At 39.3% G+C, this 15,707-nt stretch overlaps 1 protein-coding gene across 7 annotated transcripts in view; it reads right to left on the reverse strand.

Annotated features, from left to right (window-relative positions):
* Nucleotides 1-13,685, reverse strand: part of Armc3 (armadillo repeat containing 3) — a 92,704-nt gene extending 79,019 nt beyond the window's left edge. For 3 of the 7 annotated variants that reach the window (XM_010619827.2, XM_010619826.2, XM_010619823.2), the window contains exons 1-3: nt 13,141-13,683; nt 10,580-10,628; nt 539-656 (exon numbers count right to left, since the gene is read on the reverse strand). In XM_010619827.2, coding sequence (XP_010618129.1) covers nt 539-656; nt 10,580-10,627 — 166 coding nt within the window. In that variant the 5' untranslated portion in view covers nt 10,628; nt 13,141-13,683. Of the gene's footprint in view, nt 1-538; nt 657-10,579; nt 10,629-11,989; nt 12,056-13,140 lie in introns of those variants that run through there. The other 4 variants (XM_019206858.2, XM_010619830.3, XM_010619824.2 and 1 more) reach the window with 3 other exon arrangements.
* Between the last annotated feature and the right edge of the window lie 2,022 nt (nt 13,686-15,707).

Raw genomic sequence — 15,707 nt, forward strand, 5'->3', positions numbered from 1 at the left:
TCTCTTCTGTTTCTATGTGACACTCTGGACAAAAAGTCACTAGGTGCAATCCACACCTAAAAGTAGAAAATTATATTTCACCTAATAAGGGCAGAGTATTTACATCAATTACATAAAATTCTCCTGCATGAGATATTTACTTCTTCCATTTGTTTATTCCATCACTTACAGTACTGACTCATGGATATTTATCCTACACTTGGAGATGTAATTCCAGCATTGCCTAATTTTGTGTAGCACACATTACTCCAGCTGTGGCCACTGGAAGCTCTCTTGGCTCCTGTGATATTTACAGTTTCTAAAACTCCAGTGAAGTCCTCCAGAGACCCTTGCACCCAGTTAGGAGCCTATTCCATGGGATTAAGCTGGGCACACAGGGGAACATTCTTTTCTGATAGTGTGTTAAATAATATTGTGCATGACTGAAAAAGTTCATTTCACAAGAAGTAAGTTAAAGACTAGAGAGAAAAGTGCTCACCATGTAGAGAATTTTTAAAGAAACTAATAAAATTTAATAATAAACTAAAATAATTCGAACCTTTTAAAGCAAATTTATAAATGGCTTCACATGCTTTAGCCAAAATTTCTTCTTCAGGAGAATTAAGCATTAACACCACAGTCGCTGCTTTTTTGCTTTCAATTGTTAATGGGTCAAACTGAAATGCAAAAAGAGAAGTATCATATTCCCATGCAAGCTTGAAAAATCACATAAAATATGAACAGCATCTTAAAATTTCAAGAGGCCATAGTCTTGCAGAAATAATGTGGTCACTGTCCAGTAAATGCTCTACGAAGGTTTTGTTTTTATCACTATTCATCCGTAGCCTGGGAGTATGGCGGGAGGGAGTAGAAAAATGTTTTGGAATCTGACAGATCTGGTTTCTTTCTTTCTTTCTTTCTTTTTTTTTCAGAGCTCGTTTCTTAATTTAGCCATGTGGAATTAAACAAGTCACTCAAGCTTCTAGAATGTCGATTTCTTTTTGTGTACTATTGAGATAATCCAGCCTCTCACAGAATGAAGGAGAGGATTAGAGAGCATAAATGTAAAGCACCACATGCAGCACAGATGCTCACTAAATAACGAATCATTATTTTTCTTATCAATACATGAGAATCAGTGGTTGCCTGTATAAATTTGATGCCCTGACGATTTCAATATTCAATACTTATATTCCCACCACCAGTCTCTCTTGGGGGAAAGAAGGAATTCCATATAAGAAACAGCAAAAGAGAAATAGAAAAGAGCATGTAACAAAATATAAAATTGGGCAACATCCTAAACTAGGGAAACTCTAAGAAGACCTGTGTCCTGCTCTGAGGCCCAGGGAATCCACATGCACCCAAAATAAACAATAAAAACTCATATTCCTTAAGCCCTAGGGATTTCTGTGGTCATAGGGTAAACAAATTATTAAACTATTTTCTTCCATTTCCAGAAACTTGTAGAAGGAGTTCTGGTTATGATAAAGAGGAGGTTTGAATTTCAAAGCTTTAGCTGACTCTTCCTATGTTTGGGATATTAAAAAACAAAACAAAACAAAAAACTGATGTTTAGCTTTAGGGAACAGATGGAGAGATAGATCTCTGATTAAGGAAACATAATCGTGTGAGGTTGGAAGAAAGAAGAAAGAGGAGGTGGCTGTCAGCAATGACCTGAAAGGATATGTCCAGAGTGAAAATTTCCCACGGAGGAGAAATGGCTGTTGGACAGTGGTATCTAACATCGTTAAAAAGCTGTCCGTGTTGAACGCTGTCCTGGAACTTGTAAGAGTTACACAAGTCATGTTTGCTCTTAAGCTTCTCAGACTTTGGGGAGACATCTCTTCTCTAAAAAGGCCACGTACTATACGTTGGTGGCACTGGTGGGTTTACAGCAACAAGAACCACGAGAAAAGGTGACCTCTGGCAAAGACAGGAGCAGTGGCCGGCGCTAGCTTCAACACATAGCAGGGGGGAAGCAGCCATGGACACCCGTAGAATTTTAAAGCAGGACTTCTGAAAGCATTCGGGGCTAGGGTTTGAGAACTGTCTTCATGTCGGTGTTACAGGTAGCTCCAGTCTTGCGGGGACTCGTGGGGCTCACTGACCACAGCTTTTTCACCTAATGAAATGAAGGAGTCAGATCATGTGATCTCTTCGGATATAAACAAAGACCCTGTGACATGCAAACACATATGGCAGAGACAGTAAATACTGATGAGGTGGGGGATTAAACTGAACTGCGCAAAGGGAGAAGGTGCCATGAAGACGGTACGATTTCAGATGTGATTTGAGGAAGGGATAAAGTGGGATATGTAAAGAAAAAGAAGAAGAATATTCAAATGGAGAAAAAAGACAAGGAAGGTTTACAATGAGAATGAATGTTGTATTTGTGGTGAATAAAATACCGCCTCAACCAAGTAAAAAATATAACACAGGAAGAAGAAACAAGAGTGAAAATAAAAGATGAGGCCTCAGCAAATGACAGATACCTTCTCTGATTCCAAGTCTTTATTGATGATAATCAGCAAAATTCACAGGGAAAAGGATTGTGACTGCAAGTTCATATCTGGCAAACACACACTCTAAACAAACTACTCAAACAGTTCGGCCAAAATTAGAGAGAAAAAAAAATCTAAAATCAACAGCAGTCGATCAAGAAATACAGCAAAATGTATGGTTAAACATGACGAATGCTGATAATGTTACAAGTCATACCGTGATTCTTAAAAGAGTTTCCTGAAATAATGTTAGCACATTATTTAAAAAAGCTAACAATTACTTGGAAATAAAATTCTGTTTGTTTTCAACAAAATCAGTAGAGGAAACTTACTAAAAATGAGTGTTGCCAATGTATCTTTCCTTTTAATTTTAATAGAAAAATCCAGGTTAAAATATGTGCATTTAAATAGACTACAGAAAAGTACAGAAGTTCCAAATTAAAAACAAAAAAGGAAAACAAGGAAAATTGCTCAATTTAGAAAACATAAAAGAAATATAACATGAACTGTAGCAAAGAAAAACCAGAACTTAAAGTGGTAGAAATAATATCAAATATTGATCAAAATAAACAGCAAAATGGTAAATAAAACTGTCAGATTGAAAAGCATAATCTACTGTTTTTTATGTGTTAGAATTTCTTCCACTCGATCTTACAGAATATTAAATTCAGATCTCTCTGACCAATGTTTAGAGTACGTCTGACAATTTCATAAAATTCCTTTCCCAAACCTCCACACCACTACAAAAGATAACCATTGTTCTGACTTTTTAAATGGTTACTTAATTTTTCCTGTTCTTAAAAATCATATAAATGGAACCAGACAAGTACACTATTTCACGTTTTGGCTTCCTAAACTTAATACAATGCCTCTGAGATTCATTAATATTTTTTGCCTACATAACGAAGTCATATTTTATAGCTTTATATTACATGTCAGTTTGGGTTCTCTTTTTTCACTTGAAGAAATCATGAATAAAACTATAATGAATAGTTTTGTGTGTGTGCACATGTGTGTGTGTGTGTGTGTGTGTGTGTATACATACACCCCAGAATGGAATCGAGGAGTCACATATTACCCTTCATACATGTTACATTACAGTTTTCCAACATGGTTTATTAACTTACGTTCCCATCAGCTCTGCACAATTCCAGCGGGTCTGCACCCTTACAACACTGGTTTATTTTCAGTGTGTTTAAATTAACTTGCTTTTCAGAGTCACTGCCATTACCAAAATCCCCTGCTGCTACCCACCATGATTACATCCTGGACAGAAGCAGAAGTGTTCGCCACTCTTACTAATTCGGCCTCAACAGCACCCATCCATCGATCTGTGGATTTCTGTCTTCTGCTGTTGCTCTTGATATCCCACCACATTTTTCTGCCCACTGCACAGACGGTTTCCTCTAGCACCCATGGTATTCAGGCTCCGATGGCTGCTGAGCAGCCAATCAGCCAGACGGGAAGGGTTCCGCTTGATGGTTCAGCTACTTCCCTCACAGGTCTTTCATTTCATTGAGCTCCACTGTGCGTTCTCAGGTCTTCCCTTTACATTTTATTGCGCTTATATTTTGTGATCTGTTATTGTAGTAACATTCTTGCTAACCCCTAAATCTGCTTGCCTGTCTGATTTTTCAACAAACTGGTCTTACAAAACCCAAACCAGGAAAGAACTAGTATTTGCTTTGTTTTTGCACTCAAGCATCCAACCGCTCTCTGAGAAAATGAAACTTCAGAGGAAATTAGCATCATCCGGAATTCATGATCAACAATTTCAGAGGGGCCTCACTGCAGACAGGACCTCTATGTTTCTCTTGTAAACCTGATTTTCCTAATTGTAACACATTTTGTCTAATATCAATAGGGCACCCCAGGTTTCTCATGATTAGTATTTGTATGATACACGTCTTTTTTTCTATTTTTACTTTTAGTCTGTGTGTATGTTGATATTTAAAGGAAATTTCCCGAGTTCTGCTTTTACATTCAGTTTGATAACCTCTCACTTCTTATTACTTTTTTTTTTTTTTTTTTTTTTTTTTTTTGTATGGGGACCAAACTCAGGACCATACACTTGCAAGGCAGGCGGCCGAACCACTGAGCTAATCTCCAGCCTCTCTCCATCTTCGTCAGCCTGCTTACTTAACACATGACCAATCTTTCACCCTCGCCAACTCACCAAAAGTCCATGTCACCCACCACTTAACTGTTTTTGTTTCCTTTCTAAAGAATTAAAATAATAAAAGAATTCTTAAAACTATAGAAGCTTACGGCCTCTGGTTTTTGGATAATCTTTTTTTATTTTTTTGTTCGTAACACTTTGGATGGTGAAAATCCTGGCCTCTTTTTTAGCACAGCTCTCATCTCCCAAACTTCTCTGGAACAACTCTTACCACACTGCCCTGTTTCTTTGATTTACATGTATCCTCAGTATGTTGTATGACATCGTTCACTTAGGCCAAAAAATATTGATGCATCACTCAACTTCTCTCCTTCTCATACTCCAGGTAGAATCTCTGAGCAAATCTTGTCATCACTCCGGCCACTTCCCACTTTCTGCAGTTGTCACCCGGTCCTAGCTGCCAATCTATCCCACAGTGCTATGGTCGTCCAGGTTTCACTCTTCTTTCAAGGTGAGGCTAAAATTAGCTTTTATTTTTAATTTAAGTACAAATAAGACTACTCCTCTTGTAAATTCCCAATAGATTTCCCTATTCGCGCCCTAAGAAAATGCCAACCTTCTTAGCACAGTCTGAAAAGTCCGACATGAACACCACCCTCCGCCATCTTTGTGACCCATCGCCGATGCCTGGTTTACTAATCTCCAGCTACACCAACCTTTCTGGTATTCCTTGAACCCACCACGGCTGTAGTTCCTGTCTTCTGGCTAGGGTGTTCACCCTCAACAGATATGCACACAGCACATTCCCTCATCTCACACAAGTTTTTTAAAGATCACCCCTAGATCCTAGTCATAGGGTCCACCAGTCTCCATCCCATACCCTATCTTATTTTTCTTCATTTCTCTTACCACTACCTGTATTATATTGTTGTTCCTTAAATGACTGCTTCTCTCACTACAGTACAAGCTGGGGCGGGGGGCTGGGTCCTGAACTTTGTTCTCATATTTAATCTCAGAGTATGGAAGAATACTTGTATAAGGTTTGCACTTAATATCTGCCCAGTTTGGGAATGAATTTCTCCAGGCAAAGGACCATGTTATTATTTCTCCAACTCCATATCGAATAACAGGACCTGAGGTATGGGAATACTTTATGTCTGTAAAGGAATATAGTAAAGCACCTCAGAAATGCTTTTTATCTTGTGGACTTATAGTATCTTAACTATATATTGATTCAGAAAACCTCAATCTGAGTTCATAGAGCCATCAATGGGCTCTGAAAGGTTGGAAATTGTACACAAAAGATTTGTAGTATGTTTGGGGGGAAAAATTGGTGAGCCCCTGGGCACTCACCAACCCCAAAAATCACAGTTGAGATCATCTTCACCATTTAAAGAAGTTTCCCTAATGTTCCACCCAGTTACCTTCTCTATCTTATCTTCTATCATTCAGAACACATTTCTCTTCCACTTTAGAACTTTCAATTTCCAATGTTTTGATTTTTTCCACTGGTTTTGTTTTTTAATTTTTGAGATGGGCTCTTGCTCTGTTGCCTGACATGGCCTCCAACTTCTCTTGCTTCAGCCTCTTGAGAGTCTGGTACTATGGCCTGTGCCACTGTGCTTGGCCACAAATAATATTTCAATATTGTTAAAGCTGATTTTATACACTTGTGACTGAATCTTTCAGAATTAAACATGGCTATGTTGCATGACTACAATTCTCAAAGGAGCAGAGTATGTGAAAATACCTTTAAACAAAGCCCACAGTGAATATCATTTAAACTTGCTAAATGATTTAGAAATCACTCCCGTATTTCACCATATCTTCCCGTTATCATTAAGAAAAAAACCAATATGGGGTATGAGAAGCTTACAGGGAAGTTCAAGACCGTGAGAGTTACAATCTAAAGAGCTGTCAAAAGAAAAAAATACCAATGTCTGGCACAGAGTGAAGACACTTGGCATGACATTTGTTTTTCCTACAGCGCCTACAGCATTATAGTAATTTTTTATTTAAAAAGGCACTGAGAATAAAATGATAGCTCTAACAGAATGCCACATGACTAAATAAATAATACTGTGCTGTAATTACATATCCCATCTGCTTTCCCATGAGGAAATCACAGCCACCAACAAGCTTGTTGTGAAATTATAATTTCATGCTCTGTACAAAATAAATGATGAACCAAAATTATTTACTGAAACAATGAAAGAAAGGAGAAGCAGTTTGGCTAAGATTTGCATTTTAAGCTACATCAGTTTGAGAGGCCAGAGACTTCTAGAGCTATTTTTAATTATTTTGGTTAAGGAAATAAGACTGTGTAAAAGAGTGCTGTCTAACAGAATTTCATTTGGTTCTGAGCTGACCGATACGGCATTCACAGGACACACGTGGCTCTCGAACTCCTAAAATGTAACTAAGACAACTGAAGAGTTGAATTTTTAATCTTGTTTTAATTCATTGTTATTATTATAAAAGTAAATGATCACATGTGACTAATGGCTATTGTATTCAACCATCAAGTCTAAAATAACAGAAGATAATTAAGTTCAACTTGGTGGAAATAGACCAGGAGAATAGAGTTATAGGGTGGCAAATTGTATGAATAAAGACTCTTTTGCTATCTGTTGGAATGTGTCTGCTACATCAGTGGTCTTAAATCATGAGATTCATTTGCACAGGAAAGAGAGTTCAATAAACAGGAGAAAGCAGGTTACTCACACAGTAACGATCTGCTAAAATGTCCAGGCTAAAAATGGACCTTTGTCTACAACCTGGACAAGAGTGGCAAACTTGGAGCAAAGTGAGCAAACTGATAGTGATTCACATAGTTTTATGTGTATATATTATTTATGAATTGATAGGTTTTGACTCGTGCTTTTTGTTCATCTATGGTAAGGGAGAACAATGGGAAACCAAATCCCTGATACTTTGTTAAAAAAAAAAAAATGACAGCGTTGTCAGGCTGTGACAAATGATGAAAGGTTAAGTTCTGAGACTGATAAGGGAGGTCCGGGAGAAAACGCACCCCAGGAGACATCTCACACTAGCAAGGGAATGGATTTGGGCGTAGGCACGGAGCATGTTCTACTGCTTTGTGTTGCTCTGAGTCAGTAGTCACAGTTCCTCACTCCTCATGTGCACTTGTCTCGGAAGACAAAATACTGATCCATTAGCACCCATATTCTGATAACTTGATATTTAATCATTGAGATTCTAGGGGCCAAGCCACAACCTCTTGAGCATTTAGGTATTGCGAATTTATCCACTGAAGCTCAATCACCTTGGAAATATGAATACAATTTCCATGTTTGCAAAACTCAAAAGCCTAACCATGAATCATGGTGGCCACACAGCAGGCCTCTGGAATTTAGAGACCAGCTGGTTTCCCACAGCCAACATCGCTGCCTCCTTGCACAGCTCCTACAAACTTTCTCAGGTCTGCAGAATAATGAACAGCATCCTCAACCACATCCTTCACTCCAGCAACATTTGCTAAGTTCTCACCTAGTGCTACATACTATTCTAAGTATCTTACTCTTACCTAGCCTGACTTCCCCACCATGAGTGGATACTCCCATGAAACAGGAGTTTTAATTCCATCCTCACCGTGCTACACAGATGTTAGAAAAGTTTTCCAAGGTCACAAACACACATAAGTGGGTAGTGGACAACTCAAGATTCAAACTCAAGTATTATAATTCCTGAGCTTATATTCATAAGCATGGAGTATCTGGCCTCATACTAAATAGTGATGCCCAGTATTGACTGATTTGTTAGGAAATCATGCAATAATTTTTCAGGAAGTTCACCTCTGATTAAAGCATCACAAACAACCTTTCAGCCAGACATGAAGATGTTTTAGGAAGGCAACAGGCAGTTGCATTGGTCATTAAAGCTGTATTTTTTCTATAGTTAGGTACCTCCTTAGCTGACATATCTTTCATGAGAAGAGTAAACTATGTATAGCTGTATTAATGTATGTTATGGCCTATGAGAATATTAAGAAAAGCAAAGGGGGCAACTTGTTTTAATCATATCACCAAGCACTTGTGTGGTCTCTATTACCCAATTTAATCATTGATAAAAACTTAAATCACTGGAATCAATGACCCTAGGAACTAGACGGGGAGCAAATTATCATTAACTGAGCAGGAAAAGTTTATTGTCTTAAGCAGTGATATATTCCTTATATAAATTCAATTTTCATTTACAATTTGTAGAGCAAACCTTTTACAGACTAAAGTAGTAGACCCTGAAAGAAATTCCAAGTTAGGATCCTGTGAACTGCAGTACACTGTCTGGATGTATTCGAATTTATGTGGTAGAGAAAGGGACTCCGTGTTTTAACACTATTCTATGAGTTTTCGTGGTAGAAAGAGTAAGTAAAGGAAGGGAGACTCTTGGAAGAGGCAATGAGTAGTTAGGGATCACTGACAATTGTTCCAGGTGCCTTTGGCTGCCACCAGCTGTGTGACTTGAGGAAGTAAAGTCTGCTTTGTTAATGCCAGCATTGCATTTCTTAAGTCCTCCATTGTGTCCCCAAAGATTGAAATACAGAGAACACCAGCATGATACCATAAAATCAGAGAAAATGTATTAGACAAATTTATCTGTTGCTTCTTAGTCCCTTAATTCTAATTTTACTCAGAACGTATTTGTTGCCAAGTACTGTGCTCACGAGTCCACTTTTTGCTAAGAAGACACGGATAATTCTATTTGGTAGAAAAAAAAAAGTAGGGTGATGTAAGTCTAGAATGCATTGAATAAATAAAAAGGTCTGCCACATTTTCGAAGTATGTCCAAAGAAACCACCACAGTGTGAAACTGTATCAAGAGACCACAATGACTACCTCTGACAGGTCTTGGGAACTGGGCCACATAGGCCCTTCAATAACCTTCATTCTAGCTGTAAAGAAATCTGATACCCATGTGGTTGTGCAGGACAAGTGTGTGTACGACAGACAGACAGACAGACAGAGTGTGTATAGCACAGTCCAGGAGATTCCCATGACAACAGATTTTATTTCAAAGTGCTATCTATGTGGTGGGCACTGACAACTTCATGTAATTTATTTTAGCTTACTTCAGACTATAACCCAAATGAGTTAAGAGTATGATTTCCACCAAAGAGATAAAGAAAAAATGAATTAACTTAGCCAAATTTGGCAAGTTGACCAAAATAACATATTTCATGAGAGGCTGAGCTGGGACAAAGTCTTGACCACTGTGCTCCATTTTGGAGAGGAAATATCCGCAGCAAGTCCAAGTTGCTACAAACTTCATGATCCTGTGAGTTTGCCCACTATCTCGTTTTCCTTCTATTCATATTTTATCTGAAAGAAGCCACACTGAAGTCTGTTCTGAAATACGTTTCTAAACTGAAAATTGTCAAAGGTCATTTCCTGCTTTTACTATCATCTTTCTTTTTAATTAAAGAGGACACATAAAACCATGTTTAAAGAGAGAAGAGTTCTCTGTAGAGGAGACTCCATTACTTAGAATTTGGAATAGAAAAATCTGGTGATCCCAGGCTACTTTTTTGATAGAACTGGCAAATACAGTATTTCTCAGGTCCAAGGTTATCACCAGACAATCTCATGTACAAATCCAACTTCTTTTTATTTCTGAAAATTCATTTGGATAATTCACATTAATGAGAAATTGGAAAATGTAAATGTGAAGCATTTGAAATAATGAATCAAAACTATTTAATTCATTCACTAGGCCGTGAACGTGCCATCCACATACTAGAAAAGCTAATAATTACTCTCTAATTGGGCTAATTATGTAATGACAATGTTGTAAATGTTTGTTTATATAATGTTAGATTTCTCTGAGTAATCTTATCATCAGTCAGACTTTGGACTTCCGCCACCATGGATTCATGTATATACTGGTACATGCCAAACAGTTCGAACAATTTATTTTAAAACGGGTAGTTAAAATGCTACTCGTATTCAAATCAGAAACTTACCACATCTTTAGGAGGAGGTTCAACTTCCTTCTTTATCTTTTTACCCATCCTGGAAAAAGATGCAAAAATGATTAAAGTGGCATCTGTGCTTTATAAATGTATACAGTTCTCTCAGTTACTTAAATTCTGGACAGGTTTATTTTCTCCTTTACATTTTCCCTAATAAAAGAAAATGCAATACATGTAGAAATTATGGAACATGTACAAACATGTCACCAACACTCCGATTTTATTTACATGACAGGAAATAGTTTACCATGCTTATAGCTCACTTACATTGGCTTCAGAGTCTAAATCCAAGTCACTTTGGGGATCTGCCAGAATGTCTGTGCTACAAAGCAGGAATTTTCTCTAGTATAATCCATAGTTCAATAACAAAGCAATTGGGAAGAAATGGATTCTGAGAAAAGTGGGGCTACTTCTCACACTTTGAAAGCTCTTTTCCCACCTACCTTCATAAGGACATTCCCCAGAGGAATAACCCTACTGGGTATAGACAACCTCCCAAGATGTCCATGCCTGTGAGAAAAACTCAGGTCTTGCTAGTTTTCTTCAGGGGAGTGGTGGGATTATGTGTGCCATTTGGGCAGCCTCAGATGATATAATTGAGCCTCAATGAAATTACCATAGTCTCAAGAGATAAATCTTGGAAAGTAGAAAATCCTTGGAGAGAATCTATAATGCCAGGCCTAGTTGAAATTGCTCGTCAAGGATCAAAAGCAACTCCTAGAATTACAGATATTGAGAAGCATGTATTACAAATATTTAAAAGCCTCATGTGCATAGAAACTTCTGGGGACCGCTGAAAGACATCTATTCCAGGTCATTAATGGCAAGCTAAGTAAAGGCAAACTTATTCTGTGATGCATTATGTTATACTACATTCAATATGTTAAAATGTATCCACATCCTCTATTAAATATAATTTTTATCACAAAAAATTTACATTTGAAACTACTCAGCAATTAACATACTTGGAAATTCTCGTCCAATTAGAAAATTGTTTTCAAATGTAGTGAAAATTTAATATTAATTAAAAACATTTCATATTAACTTTTAAGTTTTCATATATTACAGCCAATTTTTTTCAAATCTCATCTATCTTTCATAGTAGCATCAAAATTGCACAGGGTCTAGCACTTCTGCCTATAATGATTTGCATAGACATAGAAATTATTATGGATAAATGAAAAGCTAACCCATAGTTAATCTCTAGGAAAACAATGGCTCATGGCTCTTTATAACAATTCCAACACATAACAGCCTCGGATTTACAAATGAATTCCTTCTGAATTAAATTAAACCTAAATAAAGTTGTTTTCTATTAACTGATTTTCACACAGGATATAGTTTTTCATATTTCATGATTTTGAGCAACTGCGTAATGAAAAACTCTGAAGCTTCAGTTACCTAATGATCCCGTGTTGCAAAGGACAGAGCTGATCCTGGGCAGTACAGCGGATGTTTTATCACCACCTGGGATATAATTGCCGGCAAAGAGTAAGCAACCGGTATAGACTGGGGCCATGAGCCCCCAAGATCACCCTAATCTTTTCCACATAAAGGGAGTATATTTTATTGTAGAGAATTCTGAAGGCAAAGAATGGTACAATGAATAAGATTTTTTAAACACTCAAGGTAAGCTCAGGGAGACTGGTACTATTTCAATATGGTTCCTTTGTGTGCATGTTTTCTATAGTGATTATATCACCCTTCCTAGATTTCTATTCCCTAGCCTAGTCCACTATCCGGTCCTGGGACCATCTTCCTCCTAAATTCTTAACAAGTCAGTCAGTCCCCATTTATTGCTTCGATATTCTCCAGTGAATAAGCATAACATGCCATTTACATAATACTTTAAAATTCATTATTTATCGAATCAGTCTCTTATTTCCAATTTTGTAGGAATTAAGAATTAGACTACAATGAACATCCTTAGCTATGGAATTTTCACCCACGTCCCCAGCTTGTCATTTAGGATAAATCTGCAATAGTAAAAGGACTGGGTAATAAAGTACCAAGTTCGTGGTATTAGCTAGGAAAATAAGGCATTAAAAAAAGTCAGTGCAGGGCCCAGAATTTAGCTCAGTGGTGCCGCTGTCTGCCTTGCAAGTGCAAGGACCCGAGTTCATTCCCCAGTACCAAAAAAAGAAAAGAAAAAGGTCAATATATTTGCATCTACTAGAGCCGCTCTTACCCTACCTGAGTTTATCTATCGGTGGTCACTCCTATTTCTGCGCACAGCTTCGGCCCCCAATCTAAAATATTTTCTAAAGCAAACAATGTTTTGAACAGATTTAAAGGGGAAGAAGGGGGACAAAGTAAAGCGGACCCCACTCCTTGAGTTGCTCACAGACAAGTTAGGGAATCTTAGACACCCCTTCCCCGGACCCCTCTAAGAACTAAGAGGGGGTCGAGCGCAGTCGAACACCCGGCGCGGGGCAGAGACAAGCCCGAAGAAGGCGCTCCCCACCCGCACAGGCCCCAAGTTTTGCTCCTGCCTCCGCCCTGGCTTTCTCTGAACCGAGGAGCCAGGTGTGCGGCCGCCGGCCTTCCCGTACCTGTCGGGAGGCCCCGCAGAGGCCGAGCTCCTCACACTCAGCGGTCCCCACCGGCTGCAGCGGTCGCCAACCGCCCAGTCCACAGTTGTCGCTGGTTGCTAGGCGACGCCTCCCGGCGCCTGCGCACTAAGCAGGGAGCGCGCTCCTCTCCCGCGAGTCCTTTGTCCAGCCCTGGGCAGCAGCAGGTCCAGGAGGAGACAGGCGCGTTCTCTTTCCCGACTACAGTGCTTTGGGCAGGAAATAAGCTGCAGAGCCTCCTCAGAACTCATCTTGGCCCTAGCAAATCTCCTCTTCCTTCTTTCTTCCTCTTCCGCCATTCCTCCCGATAGCCCATATAAAGAAAGCAAGAATCTGTTTCATTTCTTCCTTCTCTACCTGACACGGCAATGGTAATCAGCAACTAAGCCACCATTCAGCCACCTGCATTTTGATCCCTCTCCGTTCCCCCTCACATCCTTACCCCAACCCAGGCCGTCACGTTTGGCTTTATAACTGATGACTTCGGTTTCCTACCCCTTCTCCTTCCGGCATACACAGACCAAGCTTCTGGAAATTCTCGCTCTCGTCTTGCCCTTTCCCTGCCCAAATGTCAATGGCGTCCAAAGATAACTTTTCAACGCCCCCCCCGGGGGGGGTTCTAGGCTGCCTGCCCCTTCCTGTTCTCTCTGTGGCCTTCTCACTCTACCACTCAAGCCCCAGCCAAACTTTTTCCCCCGGTTTTCCATACTTTTGTCCTCTAGACTTTTGCTCACTCGATTCCCTAATTTTATTTTCCAGCAACTATGTATTAAGCACATGCACTTTGCTAGGAAATATTCTTTCGTTTCTATTTAAGCTCAGCTCAAATGCCATCTTCATAAAATATGCTTGTAGTTGCCTTTCCTGCTCCTCTTACATTTTGCAAACTCCCGCCCTCCTCAAGCCCTTCAGCCTGAAGTGTGCTGGATGCCTCTCACAACTGCCACTGTCATCTTTTTTGCTGCTGCCGTTGTCTCTTCCCACCTTTAAATGACCTGACAAACAGTTTTATGCATATTTATTAATTCTTTATATTACATTTTCCAGGGTCAAGTATCTGGCTTGATTTCCATCTCCTGCTTTGACTTTGACCCTCCTGCATGTTTGGAATTTTTCTCTTCTCCATCTTTTTTTCACCACCAGTATAAGATAGTCCAGTCACTCCCGTGTCTTACAGGAGCAAAACTCTTCTTCAATTCTTGTGTTAGCTTCCTGTTACTATAAGGAAGTGCCCAAGGCAATTAACGTACAAAGAGATTGGCTTTGGTTTATGGTTCTGGAAGTTCCAGTCCAAGACTCAGTGGCCTCATTCTTTGGCTTCACGTGCATCAGGGCCCCAGAAAGAGCAAAACACTCACCTGGAGCTAGAAGGCAGGAGAGCCAGACAAGAAGGGGTTGGGGCCACACAATCCTCTTAGAGCAAATACCCACTATAACATTAAAACCTCTCCCCTCGAGCTATCTCCCAAAGGTCCACAGCACCCCCCGATAGTCACACCTCACAGATTGACAGGTGACTCTTTAGGGGACACTTTCCCTCACTGTAGCAATCTTGTGTCTCCTAGCACCATTCTATTCTCTGGCCCCTCCAGATTATTATGAACAGCCTGCATGAGATACTTTTACATCTTTAATTTACCATTCACTCTTCAGACTGTAGTGATCTGGTTTTTCCCCTAGCACTAAAACTACCCAGCCCCACCGAGTATACTTTAGTCTGTTTTCCTTGATATTACTGCTACAAATGATGCTCTTGATAACTCATTCTTGAAACTCTTTCTTTACTTTCTTTTAATGTTACTTGCTCTTGATTCTCCTTCTGTTTTCCTGAGCATTATCTAAAATCTTTTTATCTACAGCCTTAAATATTGGTATTTCTCAGAGATCTATTTCTGGGTGTCTTCTCACTCTAACGTGCTTTTCTGGAGGGATTTTTTTTTTTCATTTGTGACTTCAGTTACCATGTACACGGTTCCTTTTCCAACTTTGATACTAAATATCAACAACTAAATGCATCATTTCCCTGGCATAAACATGTTTTGAATTTATTAGGGGTACCATCACCTACTGGGCTACCCAAACATGAAGTCTGATATTCGTTGTCCATATATAGTTGCTGGATTCTAAAAGTCTCTAGAATTCATTGTCATCTTCCTATTCCTATTGTCCCAGAATAGAATGTCACTGTCCTTTGCCCAGATTTGTCTCACAAGTTTGCACACCTGTCTCTCATCCTCCAGCCTCGATCTAGCATCAGTCTGTCTTCTCCAGGGTGAGAGAAGCCATGTGGGTACAATGCACATCTGATTTGTGTCTCTCCTATCTGACCCCAGTCATCCACCACACAACGAAAAGCAAGGAGACTTAAATTGGCATTTAAGGCCCGTGTTCAGATCGATTCTTCTGATAGCTTCTCTCATCAGTCCCCAAACAAAAATGCATAAGAATTTCTTATGTAAAAGGTAGCCGTGGGGTTTGAGGTTGGTCAGACTTGTAGAGCCATGTTCTGAACCAATTCATCATACCATTCACCCCCAAAATATAGTATT

Source organism: Fukomys damarensis, unplaced genomic scaffold, assembly GCF_012274545.1.
Source record: "Fukomys damarensis isolate Sample0158 unplaced genomic scaffold, DMR_v1.0_HiC HiC_scaffold_37, whole genome shotgun sequence".
In the NCBI taxonomy this organism is placed as follows: Eukaryota; Metazoa; Chordata; class Mammalia; order Rodentia; family Bathyergidae; genus Fukomys; species Fukomys damarensis.